At 34.0% G+C, this 22,343-nt stretch overlaps 1 protein-coding gene across 1 annotated transcript in view; it reads right to left on the minus strand.

Annotated features, from left to right (window-relative positions):
• LOC132095962 (protein unc-13 homolog A-like) overlaps nt 1-22,343 on the minus strand; it is a 92,357-nt gene that overhangs the window by 57,709 nt on the left and 12,305 nt on the right. The window contains exons 2-7 of the mRNA XM_059501058.1: nt 13,834-13,863; nt 13,062-13,161; nt 9,128-9,245; nt 4,501-4,624; nt 3,427-3,497; nt 2,376-2,430 (exon numbers count right to left, since the gene is read on the minus strand). Of these exons, the coding sequence (XP_059357041.1) occupies nt 2,376-2,430; nt 3,427-3,497; nt 4,501-4,624; nt 9,128-9,245; nt 13,062-13,161; nt 13,834-13,863 (498 nt within the window). The remainder of the gene's footprint in view (nt 1-2,375; nt 2,431-3,426; nt 3,498-4,500; nt 4,625-9,127; nt 9,246-13,061; nt 13,162-13,833; nt 13,864-22,343) is intronic.

Here is a 22,343-nt window from a genome sequence, read left to right on the forward strand (position 1 = left end):
ACAAACTGTGTGTATCCCCACCCGTGATGTAGCGAGTGCAGGGAGGAACACACAATCTATAATGTGGCTTGGAATCGCCCCTCACATCTTTAGTCTTAGCTTTGACTTTTGGCATATTGAGCTGTTCTAGCGATATTTTTAATGCTTTAGAGACAGACAACAATAAATAGGACCAACGGGACAAACTTTTGACATGCACACACAAAGCGCTTGCTGAAAGACGCGAAGCTGAAGCCAGCTGCGCGGCACGTGCATTTATAGCTTCCTGGTTGCTACGTCACCCCGCCCGTGACGTCACGCCCTTCCGTTGGACAGATTGCACACAATATTCAGAGTCCGTCTCGTCAGGGACGTTCCCCAAAGCGCTCGACGCAGCTTGAGTTCTTGAAAAGGAACCAGCGTACAACCCCAATTCCAGAAAAGTTGGGACGTTTTGTCAAGAATCTGTGATTTGTTAATTCTCTTTAACTTTTAATTAATTGATAAAAGTACAAAGAAAAGATGTCCAAAGTTTTCATTGACTAACATTAATGAATTATGTAAATAAAAAAATATGTTGATTGTGACGGCTGCAACACATTCCAAAAATCACATTTCGCAGAATTTAATTTAAGTCTTTCGCCAACTACTATAAATAATAATGTGAAAAGATTCAGGAAATACAGAGGAATCTCAGTCTCTTTAGGGCAAGACAGGAAAGCTCAGGTGAATGTGCTTGACCTTTGACCCCTCAGATGGGATAGCATAAGAAACCGTCATGCTGCGGTGTTAAATATAGCCACATGGGCTCAGGAGTACTTTAGAAAAACACTGTCATTTAACGCAGTCTGCTGCTGCATCAAGAACTGCAACTTGAATCTATGTTACTCTACTAGAAAGCTATTCATCAATTCCATGCAGCGATGCCGCTGGGTTCTCTGGGCTAGAGCTCATCTCAGATAGTCAAAAAGACATATATATATATATATATCTGTACACATTTCCACTGTCTTTTTGACTATCTTTTTGACTATATATATATATATATATATATATATATATATATATATATATATATATATATATAGCCATCAAGATGATGTCTTTCATGGGTTATTAGATCAAGACAACGCCAGGTCTCATTCTGCATGTGCTACAACAGCATGGTTTCGTAGACACAGTGTGATTGTGTCTGATCAGTCCAGATCTGTCTTCTCATTAAAATGTATGATCAGTCATGAAAAGGAGAATCAGACAGTGATGATCACAGACTGCTGACCATCTGAAGTCTTGTATCAAATGAGACCGAGACTGGACAAACCTAAACAATTGGTGTCCTTAGTTCCCAAACAATGAAACATTGTAATTAAAAGGAAAGTTGATGGGACAGTGTTAAACGTGCACCTCTCCCAACTTTTTTTTTTGGAGTGTGTTGCAGCCATCAAGTTGGTCAGTGAAAATATTGCATTTTTTTTCCTTTATACTTTAGTCAATTTTCTGGAATTGGGGTTGGAGGCAGCCTCAGTGAGCAGAAGAGACTTCATTCAAAACAAAAAAACAATCTTGGTGGTAACGCAGTACTGGGTCTAGTGTTACAGCATTGCTGATTTGAGTCTGTCTGTGTCTCTTCCTGCAACAGAGTAAAGTATGGATTTGATGACTCAGTGTTGTGCTACTGGCCACCATCCAGTGATGATTCCCAGCTGCATGCCTCAGCCAATCAGAAGGTCTCACAGTTTAGCCCCGCCCCCCTGGGAGCTGTGTCAGCAATCTATGTGTGTGTGTGTGTGTGTGTGTGTGTGTGTGTGTGTGTGTGTGTGTGTGTGTGTGTGTGTGTGTGTGAAATAAGATCATAAGTCAGAGCTCCATTCATGCACGCCGCTGCTCATTCAGCATTCTGCAGGACTTCTATCATTACCATCATTCATAAATCACATTAACGGTGACACACATACGGGAAGGACTGAACCGCTACAGCACTTAGTGGTTTAGATGCTCAGAACTGTGAAGATGATCCGATTTATGGGTGATATCTGAATCTGACCTGATGCTCTCAAAAGTGACCATCAGAATCAATGGCTACTCAGAAATAGTTCCAGAAGATCTTGCATGGTCATGTCAGATGTCGAGATATGGTTTTACCAAAGTGTTGAGACTTGAGATAAAACATTAATTATTTGCAAATCAATAAAATTGCTTGAATTAAATGTGCATACATTTTTATTTTGTAGCATTTACTAATATTTGCTTGAAAAATATCTGAAGGATAACGGCTTAAGTATGCATTGACAAGCATGCAGGTGGATTTCACAAGTGAAAGAAAGGGAATGGAAATATTTTGGTTAATTTCATAATAGTTTAGGTCGTAATTCATGCATGTAGAGCATCAAACTCACAGCACTGTGTTCCCGGGACTGACAGAGGCCTCTCCTGAACCTCCTGATATGAATACTGTAACACAAATCACACACATACTAATCATCAACCACATGTGAAACCTGTTACATTAATGCAATACTGCCAGATTTAAATTCTAAAGACAATGCAAACTCTTTACGAGAGATTATGATATCAATCACACTTGATCAAAACAGAAAGAAAACAAGTTTTCATTCCCCATTGACAGATATTTGTTCTTGTTCTCATCATGAAAGCACTTAATTTCGTTCAGTTTATTAGAAAACAAGGCTTCATGTTTATAAAGCATCTCAAGTAAATTTAAATTTAAAGATTGGAAAAAAAATTAATACAGATAAAGATATTTATTTCTGCAGTGCATGCAAGATTTAATGTCATGACTTTATGATTGTAAGACTTTCTGCTCTGATTTGAGACCTTTTTAAGGCATTAATTTGAGTAATTGAAACCAATCAAGAATTTTTAAAGATCCGCAAAAACTAAATAAATATATTTTTTTGATTTTACAGTAAACTATTTAAATTCCACAGGAAGCACAAAAAAAACAATGTTTTCTCCAAAATTTTGAAAAATATTGAGTTATATTGCCCAGCACTACTATGTATTATAACATGGCATGTCACAAGTTTTATTTGCGACTGTGAATACATCAGCTACTGTTTTGAAAGTGAATCCACAGTGATCTTATATGTGACCCTGGACCACAAAACCAGTCATTAGGGTCAAGATACAAAAATTGTAAAATCTGGAATCTGCGGGTGCAAAAAAATCTAAATATTGAAAAAAACATCTTTAAAGTTGTTCAAATGAAGTCCTTAGCAATGCATATTACTAATCAAAAATGAAGTTTTAATATATTTACGGTACAAAAATGTACAAAATATCTTCATGGAACATGATCTTTACTTGCTACAAATATACCCCAGAGACTAAGACTGGTTTTGTGCTGCAGGGTCACATATGTCAATTTTAAGTGAGATTTTTTTGCTGGTGCATGCAGAGACTACAGCACAGAGAGATGAGACTCACATCCTGGTCTCGCATGGCATTGAGCTGCTCCAGTTTTTTTGCCCAGTATCGAGCCTCTTCTTCTGGGATGTCTGTTGGAGAAACACACACACAGAAAAGAAGTCTCAGCATCAAATCTCTAATCAATGGATTGAGTAACATCCAAGATATCCAAATCCGGTTTCACATTCACCAGTTCCTAAATGTGATGTTGAAAACAACGGTCTAAGTGGACGGATCTTGGCCAGAACAAACTGCAGAGTGAAATAGACTCAGACATATGTCATATGTCTCCAGCAGAGCCACTTTAGACTAAAAGCAAATCATTTATATTGACTGAGCAAGAGAGTTTCAGTATAAAGGTGTCTTTTTGAGAACAAGAGCTCATTTGTTTAGAAAACAGGGCACATCTGATGTTTAAGGGCTGTCTGTGACTTCACAAATGCATTTGTAGCAAAAATATGTAAACTATTAAAAACTTTCAGCAGAAATTCTGCTAAGCAGCTTCAGCATTACTAAACATGCACATGAATATGATGTTTAAATTAATCATTTTTTATTTGTTTTGTTCATGCATTTCTTTTTAAAACAGTATGTTGGGATACCGATAGCCCAAAGTTAACTTTAATTTACATCTCAGACCTTCAAAACATTTCTTCTTGCTGTTGTCTGTGTGTCACTGGAGTACGTTTTTATTTATTTAATAGTTTTATTTATCAAGGATGCATTCAATTGATCAGAAGTGAAAGTAAAGACATGTTTACAAAGTATTTCTATTTCAAATAAATGCTGCTCTTTTGAACTTTCTATTCATCTGTGAATCATGAAAAATTCAATTAATGATGGTTTCCATCAAAATATTGGGCAGCACAAGTGTTTTCAATTTCAAATGTTTCTTGAACAGCAAAGCAGCATATTAGAATGATTCCCCCTAAACTTTTGAGCAGTAGTGTATATATGTGCTAAAAGTTTATCAGATAGATGCTCAATGCTAACAGACATCCAGTAAACGTCATACAACCCCAGTTTTTCTTTCACAAGGTCTCTAGAGATGCCATGTTTGTGAGGTTGTAGCTATGATGAGTTTAATCTCACCCAGAGGCAGCTCGAAGCGCGTGTCCAGAAGCAAACTGTGAAATGTTGGATCTTTGGTGCCACAGATTTCATTATCCGCCATTATGACCTGAGAATCTAGAGTCAGCCATTCGCCTGGTCCTTCCTGAAACACACACACACACACACACACACACACACACACAGAACAGTGCACATGCATGTGAACTGGGATGCACCTACAGGCTCATCATGCATATAATTTTGTCATTAAATACAAATACTTAAAATTTTGTATATATGTATATATATATGTAAATATTGCATATTGCATTATATATACGTTGCAATGCATATATTGTATATTATTTTATAATGGGCCTTTGTTAAACACAAATAACTTTAGTTTACCATATTTTTGATTCAAGTCAGCCTTTATTTATGAAGCATTTAAAACAGTTGTTGACCCAAGGTTTTGCATAGATCAAGAAATGCCAAAATAAAAATGAAATGCCTTGGCAACTAATATTTTATTTGATTTCAATTAATGCTTATTTTATTTCAAGTAACAAAAATATACCCTGATTTCAGAATTTAAGGCCTGCTGCAGAAAAAAGATGGCTTGCCTTTAGATTTACTGTAATAGTATATCTATTATTAATATATTTTTAATATAAGATTCATTAATTTAATAACAAACTATTGTTTAATTGAAACCCAATTTAACTCCTTTAGTTTAGAACAGATTAAAAACGGTATTTTTCAACTGAGTCCTATAGACTGGCATTAATCAACCTGGCCAAGCATGTAAAGTCTTTTCAGCAGAAATGCATCATCTGATGTCTTTGCCAATAAAGTGATCGACTCTTTTAATTGAAAAGTGGGACCTTCGTCTCTCCCTGCACTTTAACGTCTCAGTGACCCGTCTCGTCCTCATACACGTTTCTGATCAGTCACAGAGAGCTGCTAACCTTTCCTTCCCAGAATGCCGTTGGGGATCATCGCCTTGATTTCTGATGACTCATTAGACATCTCTCGTCTGTGACATCATCAGGACAGCTCCAATGATTGGCTGAGCTCTGAGGTCAGTGTTAATCTGAGGTCATTAATCTCTCTTGACGTCTTAAAAGTACCACATAAAGGTATTCCTCATTTATTTCTCAGCCAAATATCAATGAAAGTAAAAGGAGTCAGCAGATACTGTTTTTCAGAGTTTATTTACACATGAGCAGTGCATAATCCAGTGTTTTCAGCATCTTAGTAAATGCTGATTCACATAAACTCACATCTGAATCCGTTTCAGTCACATATCATGTGCTTTTGAAAACTAAACATGAAGCGTGGGAAGCTTTAAAGTCTTCATGTGGTTTCTATTCCAAAATAAAAGCTTTGATTTATATGAATTATAATAATTAATAATCATAATAAAAAAATATTATTATTATTATTTTATAGTTGGGCATTTTGTCCATCCCTACAAACAAGCACAGCGAACCTAAAACTTTTTAAATTTCATTTTAAATAATTATTTTCTTTTTACTATTTTTTATTTTTATTTTACAGCAGAATATTTATAATGTTTAATATTTCTGTTTAGTTATACTAATGATCAGAATAAATAACAAAATCATTATTATTATTATCTAGTCATATTGATATATAATCACAAACATTGAAGCTTATTTTATTTTAATTGTAAAAAATAAACAAATAAATAACATTCACAATGTTTAATTGGCTTTTTTTTCTCCAAAACACGCAGCCTTATTCTCTGGGATTTAAAAAAATAAAGTTTTCTGATGAAAACTGTGCATTCGATCACTTAATAAAGTAAACCTTTTATGCGCAAGATACATAAATTGAGGAATCCTTAAATAATGCACCACTGCTTTGCTTTTATATCTTTTTTATATCTAATCTAACAGCAATAAAGCACAATCATATATTACAGAACAAATGCACAAAAATAACAAATCTCTCTGAACATCAGAAGAAGGAAGAGGCTGAGAGCAGAAAATACTCATTCATTATTGATAGCAGATGATTTATTATTCATGTCACGTTATGAAAGTATGAGGAAAAACTCATGGGTCATTTATAAAAACAGGACATAAAAGCAGCAAATGGAAGGTGGCTCAATAAAACCGCTGCCTTTAAATAAAGCAAGCATTGGCTTTCGTAACAGGACAGGAGATGAGGAGATCTGAGGTGCATTATGGCCATAAATCCAGTGTCTGAACCAGATCTAATCAAAAACCTGACCTTCACTTCTCTTATCTGACATCACAGCTACTGTCATCCTTGTTAGATTTCATTTAAAGTCTGACCTCACCACAGAGAACAACTGTACTGCTCTTATGTTGCTCTTTCATAGCTTATAAAATATAGATATTACAATCTGGCATGTGTTTCTGCACAACATTTCATGACTTGATGTTTTTGTCTTGTTTTCCATTACAAATGCATGCTTAAATCAAGATACATTTACTTGAGAAACAAAATTATTTAAGATAGTAAGTATTGTATTTTGAAAAATGTATCAAAAAATTTATCAGATTATGCTTGAAACTAGGGCTGGGCAGGATGGATAAAATATTATGACAATATTTGTTAGACCTATGAATGCTAATTTAGGGCCACGTGAAATGCATTTTTTTTTTACTATATTATATTCTATGTTAAAAAAGAAACTTGATTCTGTTTTATGATTCAGTACTGATCTATAAAAACTGGGTCTAGTGAAATCAATTAATAAAACCTTAACAATTTAATCAGTCTTTTAAAATGTCTTTTCTCAAATTAAATGGTGAAAAAAGTTGGTAAAAAATATAATTATTTTTTACGTCTATTTTCTTACTTAAGAAAAACAAAAAAAGTTAAAATAAAAATATTAATATATATTTTTAACTTCTATTTTCTTACTTAAGAAAAACTAAAAAGTAAAAAAAACAATATTAATATATATATATATTTAACTTCTATTTTCTTAAGAAAAACAAAAAAGTTGAAATAAAAATATTTTGTATTTCCAAAAATACTTTTAAAAATATTAGATCTTTTTTCTTAGACAAAACTTAAGAAGAATTAAAATTTTTGAAAAGAGTCTCCTTAAAAAATCTTTATAAATAACCTCTTAAAGTTAGAATAACCTTCAGCTCGTCTTAAATCCCCAAAGGTTAATGTTTCATTAATTTAATGGGTTGTTTCAAATTAATTGTTGTATGCATTACAACATTCAGTAACATGCAGTATGCATGATGTGACTTTTTGCTGAATTTGAAATTGAAAATGCAATCAAATAGGGACGTCGTTTTTCTTTTTAGCTTAAAGTTGTAACTTAATTTTCAGCAGCATTTAGTCCATGTAAATTATTTCTTTTATATTCAGTACAAAAGATAAGTCACACAAATGAATGCAATACATGCAAATAAGCACTTCTTAAGGCAGGCTCTTTAAAGTACATGATGCATATAAAAAAAAAATTTAAGCAAATATTATATGCATACTTATTATGATTATTATGCAGCATTATGAGTCTTTTCTTGTGATTCTGAGATATCTACCAATTCTGATATTTTGTCCCATAATTTTAATCAAGTTTGTTTTTAAATAGAATAAAAAAGTTAATTGCAACTGATTTTCTTCTTGCAATTGGCAGTTTACACTTCTGAAGTTTATTATTTTATTTTTTTTAATTTTTGAGAAGAAAAAGTAGAATTGGAAGATCTAAACTTTAACAAAAATTTTTAAATGTATAATTTTTTTATATAAAATTGAAAAAAAAAAGATGCAGAATTGTGAGATAAAAAGTTGCAATTATCTTTTTAATTTTTATTCTGTAAAAAAGAACTCTGAGATAATCAGTTTTAATTACCTTGATTTTTTTATTATTTGAAATCTATTACCTCCCTTTATCACTTTAGGTTATCTTTATTTTCTTATGTTAAAATAACTTGTTCATGTTTTTGATTTTTGATATATATATATATATATATATTTTATTTATTTATTTATTTATTTATTTATTTATTTTTTCCTTGAGATAAATTTGATGATTTTCGATTACTATTCGGCTTTATGTTGATGATGTATGATGTTTAGACTGTATCCCAACTGATTTGTTGGTGCGGGAAGCAGGTTGAGCATTTGTTTTGTCTTGTCTTGTTTTTTGTAGTTTTGTTTGTAAAGTTGTTTGGTTTGGTGTTGTATTATTATTAGTAGTAGTTGTATTATTATTATTTGTGCTGTATATTTTGCTCATGTTCTTAGGACCCCCTTGAAAATGAGATGTTACATCTCAAGGGGCTATCCTTTCAATAAAATTCAAAAGTAAAGTATTATGTGGCAGAAAAAAGCTTCCATAAAAGACTGATTTCCATATTAATTTTTAAAAAATGTAACTTTTTTTTTTTTTTGAACTTTTGAGAATTTTTCAAGAATTGCACTAAAAACATTCTTCCTTGATGAAATTCCTCTTATGAAATTTCTTTAAACTATTTTTGTGAATTCGGCCCCAGGAATCGCTATTAAATACCTATGTATAGTTCAATCACCCTGATATTTATCTTTTAAACGAACAGCATCTAGTTTTCGCTGTCATGTTAAAACCAGTATCAAGAACAGCGCTCATATCAGCCGTGTTAATTAAACTCAATAGTGCAGCACTGACCTCATTTGATTGGCGGATACTCTGCAGTGGGATCCAAACGTAGCCGACCATGGTGTCCCAAATCAGTCCTTTATTCCACACCTCCACCGTCAGGCCCAGATCCAGACGATTTATCTCACTGGACAGAAAAAGAGAGAGAACGAGAAAAAACAGAGCAACCTTTAAATGAATATAAATGCAGGCAGTGATGCACTGCATAGTAATCCGCTGAATGAACCTATAAGTAAGAAACAAAAAAGAACAAAGACTGACTGAAAAAGGCTGCTTGTACTTTCATAAAGACAGTGAGATGTTCTGCGGAGGAAAGTTAAAAGCTTTGATCAAGCCTGGCATGAAGCGGAAAGCAAACTGAGAGCTGCGAGGATAAAGAGCTCGTCTGGAATCAAGATTCGATGTTTATCGAGAGACATTACCTATTTGGAAACAAATAGGAAACAAAACATGGCCCGGAGAAATTTAACACATACCTAATTTACAAAACAGCAGGACGCAATGTTAGAAAGAAAACCACAAGAGGAGTGAAGACTGCAATACTAGGTATTTACATTTCTAAGATGCTGCGGTGTTCAGAGTGGTTTCAAATATTACATTTCTCAGGGTTTAGAAGCATTGTGTGAGTCACGTGTACAATAAATTAAAATACTGAAAGCCGAACCTGATGTCTTTCAAACAGAAACAAGAATTTCTTGACTACAGATGATACATATAATAATATATAAAGCTATACAGTGCTTATAGGAACATATAATTTATAAATTCTAAGCTATAATGAATTATATATTGTATATAATATATATATTGTATATAAAGCTTAACAGAAAACATTCCATTACTTAAAATACTATAAAAAATAATTTTTTTACTAATTTATAATCACTAGATTTTCCCAGCTTATTAATAACAGTACATTAAGACACCTGTCGTGTGTTATGAGATTTCTGAAAAGTTATGTTTGAATATGCAAATGAGGCATCATCTAATTAAATATGCAATCATTTGCATACATTTCCAAAACATAAATTCGAACACTGGTTAAATCCAGGTTCAAAATTCTTGTTTGATTTTGTTGACATATTAGAGTTAAAAGTTTGAGATATTTAGCATTTTTCGTTTTATTACTTAGAAGAAATACATCTCTGATTTGTTTTTAGGAATTAAATGTTCTATAAACCAGTGTGTGAATAATATACGAACAAACCTCAGAAGTTCAGAAGTTCACTAAGATATTCATTGGAATATAAAGCTACAGACACAAATATATGAAGAGCAATATAACAAAAGTTATTAGATGTGAATATTGCATGGTTTTATTTCCACTAGTCTGAACGAAGATAATGTTATGGAAGCAAATTAGCCAAAAACATTCAAATTTACCAGTGCATGAAATAATATATTTTGGGCTGAAAACACCTTATTTTGGAAGTAAGATTCAATGCAACAGAGAAAATTTAAATGCATGTGTACTCAAATTTCATTTCTAGTATGACAACTGGAAGCAATAATATATATTAATCTTTATTTAAAACACAAAACAGCCATACATATTAGCAGAGGCTGTTGCGTACTACTGTTTGAAACATTTTTCACTGCATACTGCTTCAGATTCAATTTTTAAACCCAGTAGGCATTAGTGCAGTGTGTGCAGTATGCAGTACAGTTTTCTCTTCTGAACATCGCCGCTATCAAAGGCACGTCACGTACTGGAAAGCAGAAGGAGATTCTCTGCAGAGCGGCGTTACGTAAGAACAGACATGTTGCACCAGCTCAAACGCTTTGAGCTCATCTGTCTGCTATCAATGAACAAAAGCGCACAGAGAAAGATGTGTGAATGAACACAGGAGCGAGTGAGCGGGCGACAGAGGGAGATAAAGTGACGATGACAGCGATAGAATCTCAATGAGATTCTAAATCACAACATGAGAGGAGACCAGGATAACTGAGGGAGAGAAAGGAGAAATGAAATAGACATGAAAGTGTGATTTATGAAAGCTTGTGTCAGCCAGTAAAAAGTGTGCACAGGTTTCAAGTGTCATTCACTTCTTTGTTAAGAATGAATCATAATACAAATAAATATGTACATGTGTAGTTTTGTGCATGATCATTTTATAGTAATCTCCGCTTCACAACCACTTCTAATTAATAACAATATTAATCAACTTAATGTTCTAGTCCAAAAATCGCTGGCTGCCAAGGCACCTTTTTCCACCTATGATTTGAAAAGCTTAATTTCCTCATCACTACTAAACATTAACTAACTCATAAACAGTAGTTACACAGATCAATACTTGAATAGAAACAATGGTGACATGAGGGCTATGAATACCAAACAATAAGGGTCACATGACATAAACCAATGAGAAGCAAGACTAAGACGACCAATCACAACATGACACACAGACTAAGAGAATCACATGGCAAGAACATGACTGTGGCCAAACTACAAAATAAAAGACATGAACATAAACCAAAACCCAAAACAGCCGTGATAAGGGGACACCTACGGGGGAATTTTTTATTTTGAGATGGGAGTTAGGGTATATTTTTTAGACATATTTTTAAACTACAGTCATCTAATCTAAAAATGTTTCGTCACGCAGTGTATTTGTGTTTTACAGTTAATAATGTTGTTGATTCATAACTCAAAAAGACAAGTGAACAGTCAAGTAATAAAATAAGAAGAAATAAATGACAAGCAATATCACAAATAAATACAATGACAATATATAAAATGGAAAAAACGATACAAATAAAATGTGTTCTACTGAAGAAACAAAGTCACCTACATCTTGGATGCTCTGGGGGTAAGCAGATAAAACATCAAAATTTCATTTATAACAGAAATACAGAGTTCTGGCATGAAACTCTAGATAGTGCAGTCCAATAGGTCTAACTCAATCTAACCTGATGACATCATTATCATAGGCACAAGCTGATTGGTTCTCTCCTGTATCAGTAGCCAATGAGCTGGCTCCTCAACATTCAAATATATGACTAGAGAATGCCATAGTAGTCGCAGCTTGCTTCAGAAAGCCTCCGCCATCCCCAGCTCCACCTGTATAGATCTGCTACGAGGTGATTAATGTATGCTATATGGCGGTTATTTCATGTATGTTATATTTGCATCAGCAATATTCTTACATGCTTACAGCAGCATGATGTGATGTTTTTGTAGCAGGAGCGTAGCGTAATTAGGTTTAAAAAAAAAATCTTGAATCTCTTAAATGTGGTCAAAGATATTTTTATCACCCAACCGTAACTCACAGAAAAGAAAATGTATAAATGAGATCTCATTATTATCTCAATTGTTTCTTCTAGACAGCAAGTAGTTGTAATGGAGAGCGAATGGAGATCTTGAAGATGTGAAATCTCCTGCTTCTCAAATGCTTCTCCTGAGGAAAACGCTGTAATCTCACGTCTCCGCTAGAACTTCAAATCAGATCTCAACACTGTAATCGAATGCATTCAAAAGTCAGAGATCTCAATAAGACCTCAAATATATCTCATCAAATTCTCCTAAAATCATTTTTTTTTTAAGTTTAATAATTTAGTTCTATAGCTCTATAAACTAAAACTATTCGACTCAATAATGTATATTTTTATTTGACCTAGGAAAAACTTCTTAGATAAAGTTGATACTGCAAATGTGCCATATTTAAAAACTCCATTAAGTGTGCTGAGTCAGAAGAGAGAAACTTTTGAGCAAATGAGATTCTCCTGACTTGCTGAACGCAGCAGGAATATCAAATGAGAGCACAAACTCTGTTACCGAACTCAAATCAGCATGAAGATAATCAGAGTAAATGTGTTTCGATTAAGACTAATAAAACACTGAGAGAATTGAACAAAAACAGAAAAGGCACATGAAAAAAACAACGGGATGAGAGGGACACATAGATGAAGAGAAAATGAAAGCAAAAAAATACGAAGGACTCACAACATGAAGTCTTGCTCCCAGCTGGGTTGGCTGCCACGTACTGCGATGGTCGTACTTTTCACATTCTGAACCTTTAAAGTCACGTATGAGTTGAATTTCTCTGCAGGAGAAAAAATAAATATCCCCCCCCAAAAAAACAAGAGATAACAATCATATCATTCATATACAGTTTTCCAAAAGTATTGTACTGAATAAATGGATAAATTTATGTATGTATTTATTATTGGTTTTTTTATCAAAATTAAACTAGATTACTAAATGATGTAAAAACTTTTTTTTAGTTAAATAGTAGTGTCAAAAAATTATTGTACAGAACAATTTATAAATTAATTTATAAATGATTTTATAAATTTAATTACATTTATTTTATTTTAAATAATTCACATGAATTAACATTAAACTAGATTAGTAAAGGATGTGAAAAAGTAAATAAAATTAATAAATAATAAAAACTAATAAATGTTTTTTTCATGGTTTGTTACAGTAAAACCAAAAAGTAATGTACTGGACAATATTTTAAATGTATTTATACATTTATTTTTTTTAACCATTTATATAAATTAACATTAAACCAGATTATTTGATGTAAAAAACTAAACAATTTATAAATTAACCTTAAAATAAAGTATACAATTAAAAAAAAAAATTGGTATCATGAACTATGCACTAATCTAGCTTTCTAATAAACATGGCATTGTACTCTATGAATATTATTTACAAGTATATATCGAAAGGAAAAAAGCTGTGAAATCATGTTTTGATGTTTACTCACCCTGTGGTCCATCATATTTGGCCTTCTTCACTGTAAAAAACAGACAGAAGAGTAAGAGTTAAATATCACAGAAAAAATGAGCCAGTAAAACAGAACAAAACGAGCTTAAACAAACACAATGAAACTATGTTTGTCTCTTTGCATCAACATTCCAACAAGAAAAGGCTTCTGCATTTGGTATTTTGACAAAGTAACTTTCCACTGTGAGAATGCAAGTGTTTGATGCATATACAGTGTATATGCACTTCAGAAACAGAAGAGCTTGTGCATTATTGATGAGTGGAAGTCTCTTTGTACAGGAATGAGAGGTTTTCCATCTCCCTGCACTGTGATGACGTGTGTTCCCATGCATTATCAATGTCTGCTGTAGCACATGGCATGCAGTGCAGAGGAGCATTAATATGCAAACCCGCTCCGAACCCCCATTCAACCCCACCCAAAGCTCCTCTTCTCTCCTCTTCCTCTGAATGGCCATTAAAACAGGAAGTGAGTGTGTTATAAAGCCTTGACTGTACACACACACTCACCGCTGGTCCTCCATAAACGCCTCATGTGGTTGTTTACTTAGTTTAATTTCACGGAAGTTGCTCAGGAGAACATCTACAGACTCATGCAGTGAGAGCCCACACAGCGCCAAAGGATATGACATCAGAGACGATTTTATAAAATAGAACTGTTCTGGGACTGATCACTTTTGCGGTCTGAGTCAGTCTGACACACAACTAATTTCTGAACTGTCAAAAATACTGATTAATATGAAAGTTGGTTCCTGCCATGGGGAAATTTTTTTCAATTGCTTTGTTTCTTGTAATTCTGAGTTTTACATCTCACAAATCAGACTTTGTTTCTGTCGAGAATCAGCGACTTTTTACATCAAATTCTGACTTTCTTTTCCACAATTGCACATTTATTCCTCACAATTTAAATTTTTCTTTTCTTAAATACCAGGTCATTATTCACAACTGTAAGTTATAAAGACACAATTAACTGTTAACTCACTATAGTAAGATGTAAACTCAGAAATGCAAGATATAAAAAGTCATAATTGTGAATTGTTTATATCTCAATTCTGAGTTTATAACAAACAAATTATTAACAAAGTCTGGATTGTTAGATATAAACTCAGAAAGGCATAAAAAATATCTAAATTGTTAAAAAAAAATCACAGTTAGCATAGCTTTTTTACTTAGGCTACATATACATTAATCCGGATGCATTTGAAAATAACATTTTTTATTTTAAAACACTCTCCGTTACTTTGCAAACTAATCTCACCCACACTGAAACATCAGAAAACTTTTCATTTGTTTTCTGCCCATTCGCACAGCCTCAAAAAAACTCACTGCAGATGATACACACGGAACAGACATGATACGTTTTTATGCTTTTTTAGGATTATTTTATTTACAAAAAGAACCCACCATTCACTGATGCGTCCAGGTCGCACACACTCACGATTGTATGTCTGATCTAAAACACAACTGCCCTCATGTTTTCCCACAAATAGCAACAGCGAGTAATTTTGCTTTCACCTTTGCAGGATTGTGATATGAAGATTGTACAAAGTAACACATCTGTAGCAATAGTGTGAAAGTGCAAAGCACATAACATGCCTAATACCAGTATTAATACGAACATCTATTGGTATAATATGCATTAGATGACTAAAATTGTGTCATCATTTTCTAAAGCCTCCGTTCTCACAGTCCACACTACAAAGCGAAAACGGCGTTTTCAAATTTATCCACTTTGGAGAGCGTTTTCAAAAAGCTCAGTTTTCCTCGACTAAAAACGCCATCTCAGTGTGGACGGAAGGCCAAAACGGAAGGTGTTTTCAAATGAAAATGTATTAGTGTGGACAAGGCCTTACTCATGTATTTATTTAATGCAGTGGCAGAAACGGGCTTCCATAAACTACCCTAGGATGATTTTCTTGAAAATTAGTGACTATTTTTTATTTAGGAGCATGAACATGCCAGCAAAGTTTCGACACCCTGGTGTGTTGTGAAATGTTTATGCAAAACTTCTAATAATTATTATGTTAGCGAGTCAGACTGACCCACATATTTCATGGTTAAAGGCAGGTGCAACGCACCCCCAACCAAATAAATAAAATTTCAATTTCTCAATTTATGCCTTTTGAAAAAGCATTTATTTGATGAAAGGTCGCTGCATTGACCTTGTACATTTTTAGTAGTTCATGCATGTAAATTTGTTGGGAATTAATTGATCTTGCCATTGTTATGCTCTAATGTATGAGCTTTCGAGAAAAGTTTTTGGAAAGCACAAGAAAAAAATCAATAAATAATAAAGAAAAATGTCAAATGAAATGTAAAATAGATAAATAAGCACTGTTTATAATATTCACATTTCATAAAAAACTTAAATTAAAGTAATAAAAACAGAGGCCATCTTAACCATCATCCGAACACAATAAATGCTGGTCTTTCCAGTAGCAAACACTACAGTTTAGAAATAAAGACTTCAGTGCAGTTTCACACAATGGCCTCTTTATTCTGTTTTCACTGCGTCAGCAAATTCCTCAGTGGAAAACAGTTGCTTGGTTTTGGTTTCTTGGGTTCTGACTCATTGTGTCTTTCTGTGGTCTGATCGAGTCTACATCGTTTTCTCCCCAGGGCTTCCAGTGTCACTAATGAGTCCTGGACGCCTCTTTCAGACCAACAGCAGATAATGTCATTTATCAGACTCATTGCACACTGGACATTTAATGGCTTCCTGAATTGACCAATGTTTCGTTTCATTTCTTGCCCCACAGTTAAAGATACACACATTCGTTCATGTGCTTTAAGAGAGAGCTTGAGTTGTAGATCATTTATTATTGTGAAAATGGATGGATGGATGAATAAAATGATAGACAATGGTGAATGGATGGATGGACAAATGATTGACAAAATGGTAGATGGAGGGAAATATAAATGGATGGATTAAAAAAATGATAGGCAAAACGTGGATGTATGGATGGATGGATGGGAAATAGACAAAATCAAAGATGGATGGATGGGCAAAATGCTTGACAAAATGTTGGATGGATGGATGGACAGACAAAATGATTGACAAAATAGTGGATGGAGGGAAAGATAAATGGATGGATTGACAAAACATGGATGGATCTGTGGATGGATGATAGATAGACAAAATGATATATGGATGAATGGACAAAAGGATTGACAAAACAGTAGAAGGATGGATGGATGGATAAATGGATGGATAAATGGATGGATGGATGAATGGATGGATGGATGTATGGATTGATGAATGAATGGATAAATGGATGGATGGTAGATAGACAAAATGATAGATGGATGAATGGACAAAACAACTGAAAAAACAGTGGAAGGATGGATGGATGGATGGATGGATGAATGGATGGATGGATAGATGAGTAGATAAATGGATGGATGGTAGATAGACAAAATGAAAGATGAATGGATAGATGAACAAAACAATAGACAAAACAGTAGCTGGATAAATGGATAGATGTTAGAAAAAATGATGGATGGATGAATAGACTGATGGATGGATGATAGGTAGCTAGACAAAACAACAGACTTGTTCAATTATAAAAGTTAAAATAACTAACATCTGTCCTCTGTCCTGCTTTCATCATGCTTGTGCCAGTTTGCAGGTGAGGCTGGTTAAAAGTGTCCCCAGAGCCACATAAAAATAGATCCTCTGGTCTGATAAAGCTTCTTTATATCTGCATAGTCGACAGAAATATGACGACCCGATCCGAGCAGAGCGGCCACTGTATATCTCTGCTGAAACACCCGATCTATTTTAAGCCATGGAGTTCTTTCCATTTCAAGCAAATATACACTGAAGAGTGGCGACAAACCGGAAACAATCTTTGCCATTCAGTTCCATCTAAGATTGAATTATAGATGGTGGGCAGCTCTATCATATGGTGTTTCACTGAGTGCAGTTAAAACAGACCACTGTAATATATCAATACAGGCCAGATCAATGAAGAGAACGCTGGATCGCAGAACCCAGGAAACTAGTGCTTAATAATAGCTCAGAATCATAAATCACTGCCAATATAAATAATTCAGAGCTGGATCTGCTGCCCACAAACAACACATCGTAATCAATGACTCCCAGACCCCATTTATTCGCCACAGCCGAGAGGAAAAGAACCAGCTGACTGTGAAAGAAAATGAAGAACGAAGGCCTCTTGAATGGGTTTTACTGACATGCCAAGGAAAATGTTATTGCTCAGATGTCCCTTCATAATTTAGAGCTCCATTAAGTCTCCGGAGATGCTTCATTTAAGTAACATTGTATCAGATGTTTCTCCTAAAATAGTGAGTAGATTTCATACCGAGATTTCAGACTCCCGAATGCAGATTTTGAGATCTTGGCAAATCTGAGAACAGTTCGAATCTTTATTTAAGGATTAGTTGACCCAAAGATGGAAATTGGCTGAGAATGTGCTCCCCCTCAAACCATTCATGATGTAGATGAGTTTATTTCTTCATGGATGCTCTGCAGTGAATGGGTGCCGTCAGATTGAGAGTCCAAACAGCTGATAAAAACATCACAATAATCCACAAGTAATCCACTCCACTCTAGTCCATTAACTAATGTTTTATAAACACACTGCTACAAAAACATAGCTTCTGTCTTCTCCAGATGTTAACTGATTGACTGGAGTGCTGTGGATTACTTGTGGATTATTGTGATGTTTTTATCAGCTGTTTGGACTCGCATTCTGATGGCACTAGGGCTGGGATAAACGATTATTTTTTAAACGATTAATCTAGCGATTATTTTTTCGATGCATCGATTAATCTAACGATTAATTTTTCGGGCCGATTCGATTTCGATTATCTCCCCATTAATTGACTACTAACAATTTATACATGTTGATTTACATATCTGAATGAAAAAAAAAACATGAATTCCTTAACATTGCAATATATGTTTATTGCTCTTAAAATTACAAAATAAAAGACTGACTAAGAATGCATTACTTTGCAATTGTATAGAGCATAGCATTCAATAAAACCTTGAAGCCTTGAAAACACATAGCTTACTGAAACAAGCTTACTGAACACATAGGGCCTAGCTTACTGAAAAAAAGTTCTTCTTTCAGATGAAAATATAAACAACTTGATGTCTAGCATTCAATAAAAAGGTTCACCCAAAATACTTGTTTAGAGCAATTGAAAGAATAAAGTAACCAATGTAAACTTTAGGTCTTTAAGCTAATACAGAGAGTGCTTTTCCAAAATAAAAATAAACAAATTAAACAGTGGGAGCCAGCAGCCTTTCATGGAGAAAAAAAAATCTCCGATTGCTCCACGTGAAACTTTGGCGTTCCGCCCTTTTTCTATCGTGTCTAATGATTTTGGTTAATATTCACGAGGGGTGGGGGAAGAGAGAGAGAGAGAGAGCGCTCGTGTAGTTTGAAGACTGTGAGTGAAACTGCGCGTGAAACTTTGGTGTATCGCCCTTTTTCTATCGTGTTTAATGATTTTGATTAATATGCACAAGGGAGGGAGAGAGCAAGAAGCGCTCGTGTTGTTTGAATATGGAAAGCCAAATGGGTCAGAATACGCGTGCTTTTCAACGCCGTATTCATTTTAAAACGCCGTTTTCATAACGCCGCCAGGCGTTAAATAAGCGCCGTTACGTGATAAGTTGACGCCAGACGCCACCAGGCGTTAAAATAACGCCACACGCCTACCGACGTTAAGTTAACGCGACACGCCACTTAAGATGCAAATTTATTCGCTCATCTACATGGACACACCTCTCATGGCTACGAGGACTCTACGGCAAGTCAGAGCATCCAGTTTGCAAGAGCGCGAAGATGGCAAGAAGAGCGTTTGTTTTGCAGTGTAAACACACTGTTAATGACTGCACTCGCCTTTTACTGTCTGATAATCCCGGGCCTGCTGTTTTTCAGTCATCATTAAACAGGTAAAGATTGTGTTTATGTTCTCCAAAATAATTTAGTTAGAGTTGTAACGGTCACGTTTTGATAGACACGATTACATGAGCTGTTGATTTAACTTGCTAATTTTAATGGCACAATAATGGCACAATATTTTTTTTAACACAATTTACTAACTTTTATGCCCCAGAACTATGTTAAGTCATCTTAATACATTTTATGCAGTTGTTTGGAAGCAAACAAGATGCATTACAGTGTTTCTCCACCCTGGACCTGGGCATCCCCCAACACTGCACATTTTGTATGTCTTCCTTATCTGACACTGCCTTTTCAGTCCCCTGAGTTTCTTTTAATGAGCTAATGAGTTAAATCAGGTGTGTTTGATTAGGTAGACACACAAAATGTGCATTGCTGGAAATGCCAGAATGAACTGTCTCATATAGTTATTACAGGAATCACAAATAATTCCAACTTTGAAAATGATCAGTCGTTTGAACGAATGGACTGAATGATTTTTAAACATTTACTGACACCTACTAGCAGTGAGTATCTTTTTTAGTTTATGTTTAAAATATATTGGCTATATAGTTTCTCAAAAATTGAAATTCTTTTTATTAACATCTACCCACCCCAATGTTGTTTCAAACCTAAATGTCTATATTTCTTTTGGGGAACATATATTTTGAAGAATGCTGGTAACCAAGCTGTTTTAGTCATTAAATGTATGTAAATAATGATTCAGATGCAGCTTCAATAAATAAATAAATAAATAAATAAAAAATTGACAGTGTAGCCTAAATGTAAATTGAATATTTCTTTCTAAAGCAACATGTTAGAACAACATTTTTTAGACTTTAAAATAAGTTTTGAGGTTATTTTTCTTTCTTTTTAAAAAAACATAGCATGATATACTATTTAAAACAAAGCAAAAAATTATGTATTGTTATTAATTTATTTAATATAAAAATAATAATAATAAAAAAAAAACATTTACTTTTTAGACTTCAAACCATGCTGAGGAGCCTGGAATGGGCAAAGGGGACTCTTCTACATACTCAGGCAGCAGATGAGATCATCCATGAAGTATCAGATTTTATTCAGGAGATTCAAACTTCTGAACCAAGAGCACAGGATGGTAAATGCAATCAAACAATCTTAATTACTCACAGTAAACTTCAGTTAGATTGTCTGATTTTGATGGCCAGTAACTTGACATCTACAGTAATATATTTTGAATAATTTTGCTAAGCATAACATATCACACAGACATACAAACTATTGGAAAAATTAAGAAGTCTGTTTATAATTGTTTATAAAAGCAATATATTATAATTATTCTACAGACAGCACTGTATATCGACCTCCACTGATTCGTAGTGGATCCAGAGGTGCACCATCTTATGTCATTACACAGGATCAGCTGTCATTTTTGTTGTCTTGTGGCTTCACTGTAAAACAGATTGCACAAATTCTACACACCTCCATATCCACAGTCAAGCGACGTTTAAGGTAAGTTATATAATATAATAACTAATATCCATTGACTACACACATTATACCCTGTTCACAGGTGTATTTGTCATGCAAAACTAATAAAATGATGGAAACATTTTATTTTATCCCAGTTACATATGTTACATGTAGTGTGCATAATTACATGATACTGACCATAAACTAAACCCTAATCCTATTCCTAACCACAACCCTATAGTAAGTGCATCTAGATTATTATTATTATTATTTAGTACTTAAATGTGTAATTACACTGTGTAACCCGATTAATAAAGTGAATTTTATTTATATTTACATTTAGTCAGTTAGTGGACACTTTTATCCAAAGCATTTTATAACAATAGAAACATATTTGGGAATTTGCTCCACCTAGATTAAAATGTCATATGTTTAGGCTGACTGGAGTACTCATCTCATTAGATCATAATGAGTTGGGAAAAATGCTGAGTGCAACTTTTGATTTATTTTAGCGCTCCTATTAAATGTTAAAATGCTTGGATATATATTTCCAGGTGCTTCAATCTGTTGCAGTCTTCCTCATACTCAGATATATCTGATGCAGATTTAGATGAAAAAATTAGGGATATAGTGGCTGGAAATGACCAACTTGGACCAGAGGCAGTTCGAGCACAACTGAGGACAGAGGGAATTCGGGTTCAGAGGTGCAGAGTGCGGAGCAGTATGCATCGTGTCAACCCAAGGGCTGCAGCTCTCAGAGCAATGTCTCAGAGACTACGTAGAAGGTCCTACCGTGTCGCAGGACCTAATTCTTTATGGCATCTTGATGGAAATCACAAACTAATAAGGTAATTTTCTTTTTAAATGCAATCTTAAACATTGCATTATGCCTTAACCACTTTATTCTTCTGTTGCTTTAACAAAATGCCATTAAGTCACTAAATTTAAAATTTGTTTTTAAAAGTCTAAATTTCAGAATTAAGCAGTTGATTAACAGAAATCAGTATGGCTGCATAAAAAGGGTTGTTGAAATGGATGTAACAGTGCTCTTGTAGAACATCTAAAGCACACCCTTCATTGGATATTTTGTTGTTGTCTAATGCAGGTTTTATGCTCAACT

The sequence above is a fragment of the Carassius carassius genome, chromosome 20 (genome assembly GCF_963082965.1).
Source record: "Carassius carassius chromosome 20, fCarCar2.1, whole genome shotgun sequence".
NCBI lineage: Eukaryota > Metazoa > Chordata > Actinopteri > Cypriniformes > Cyprinidae > Carassius > Carassius carassius.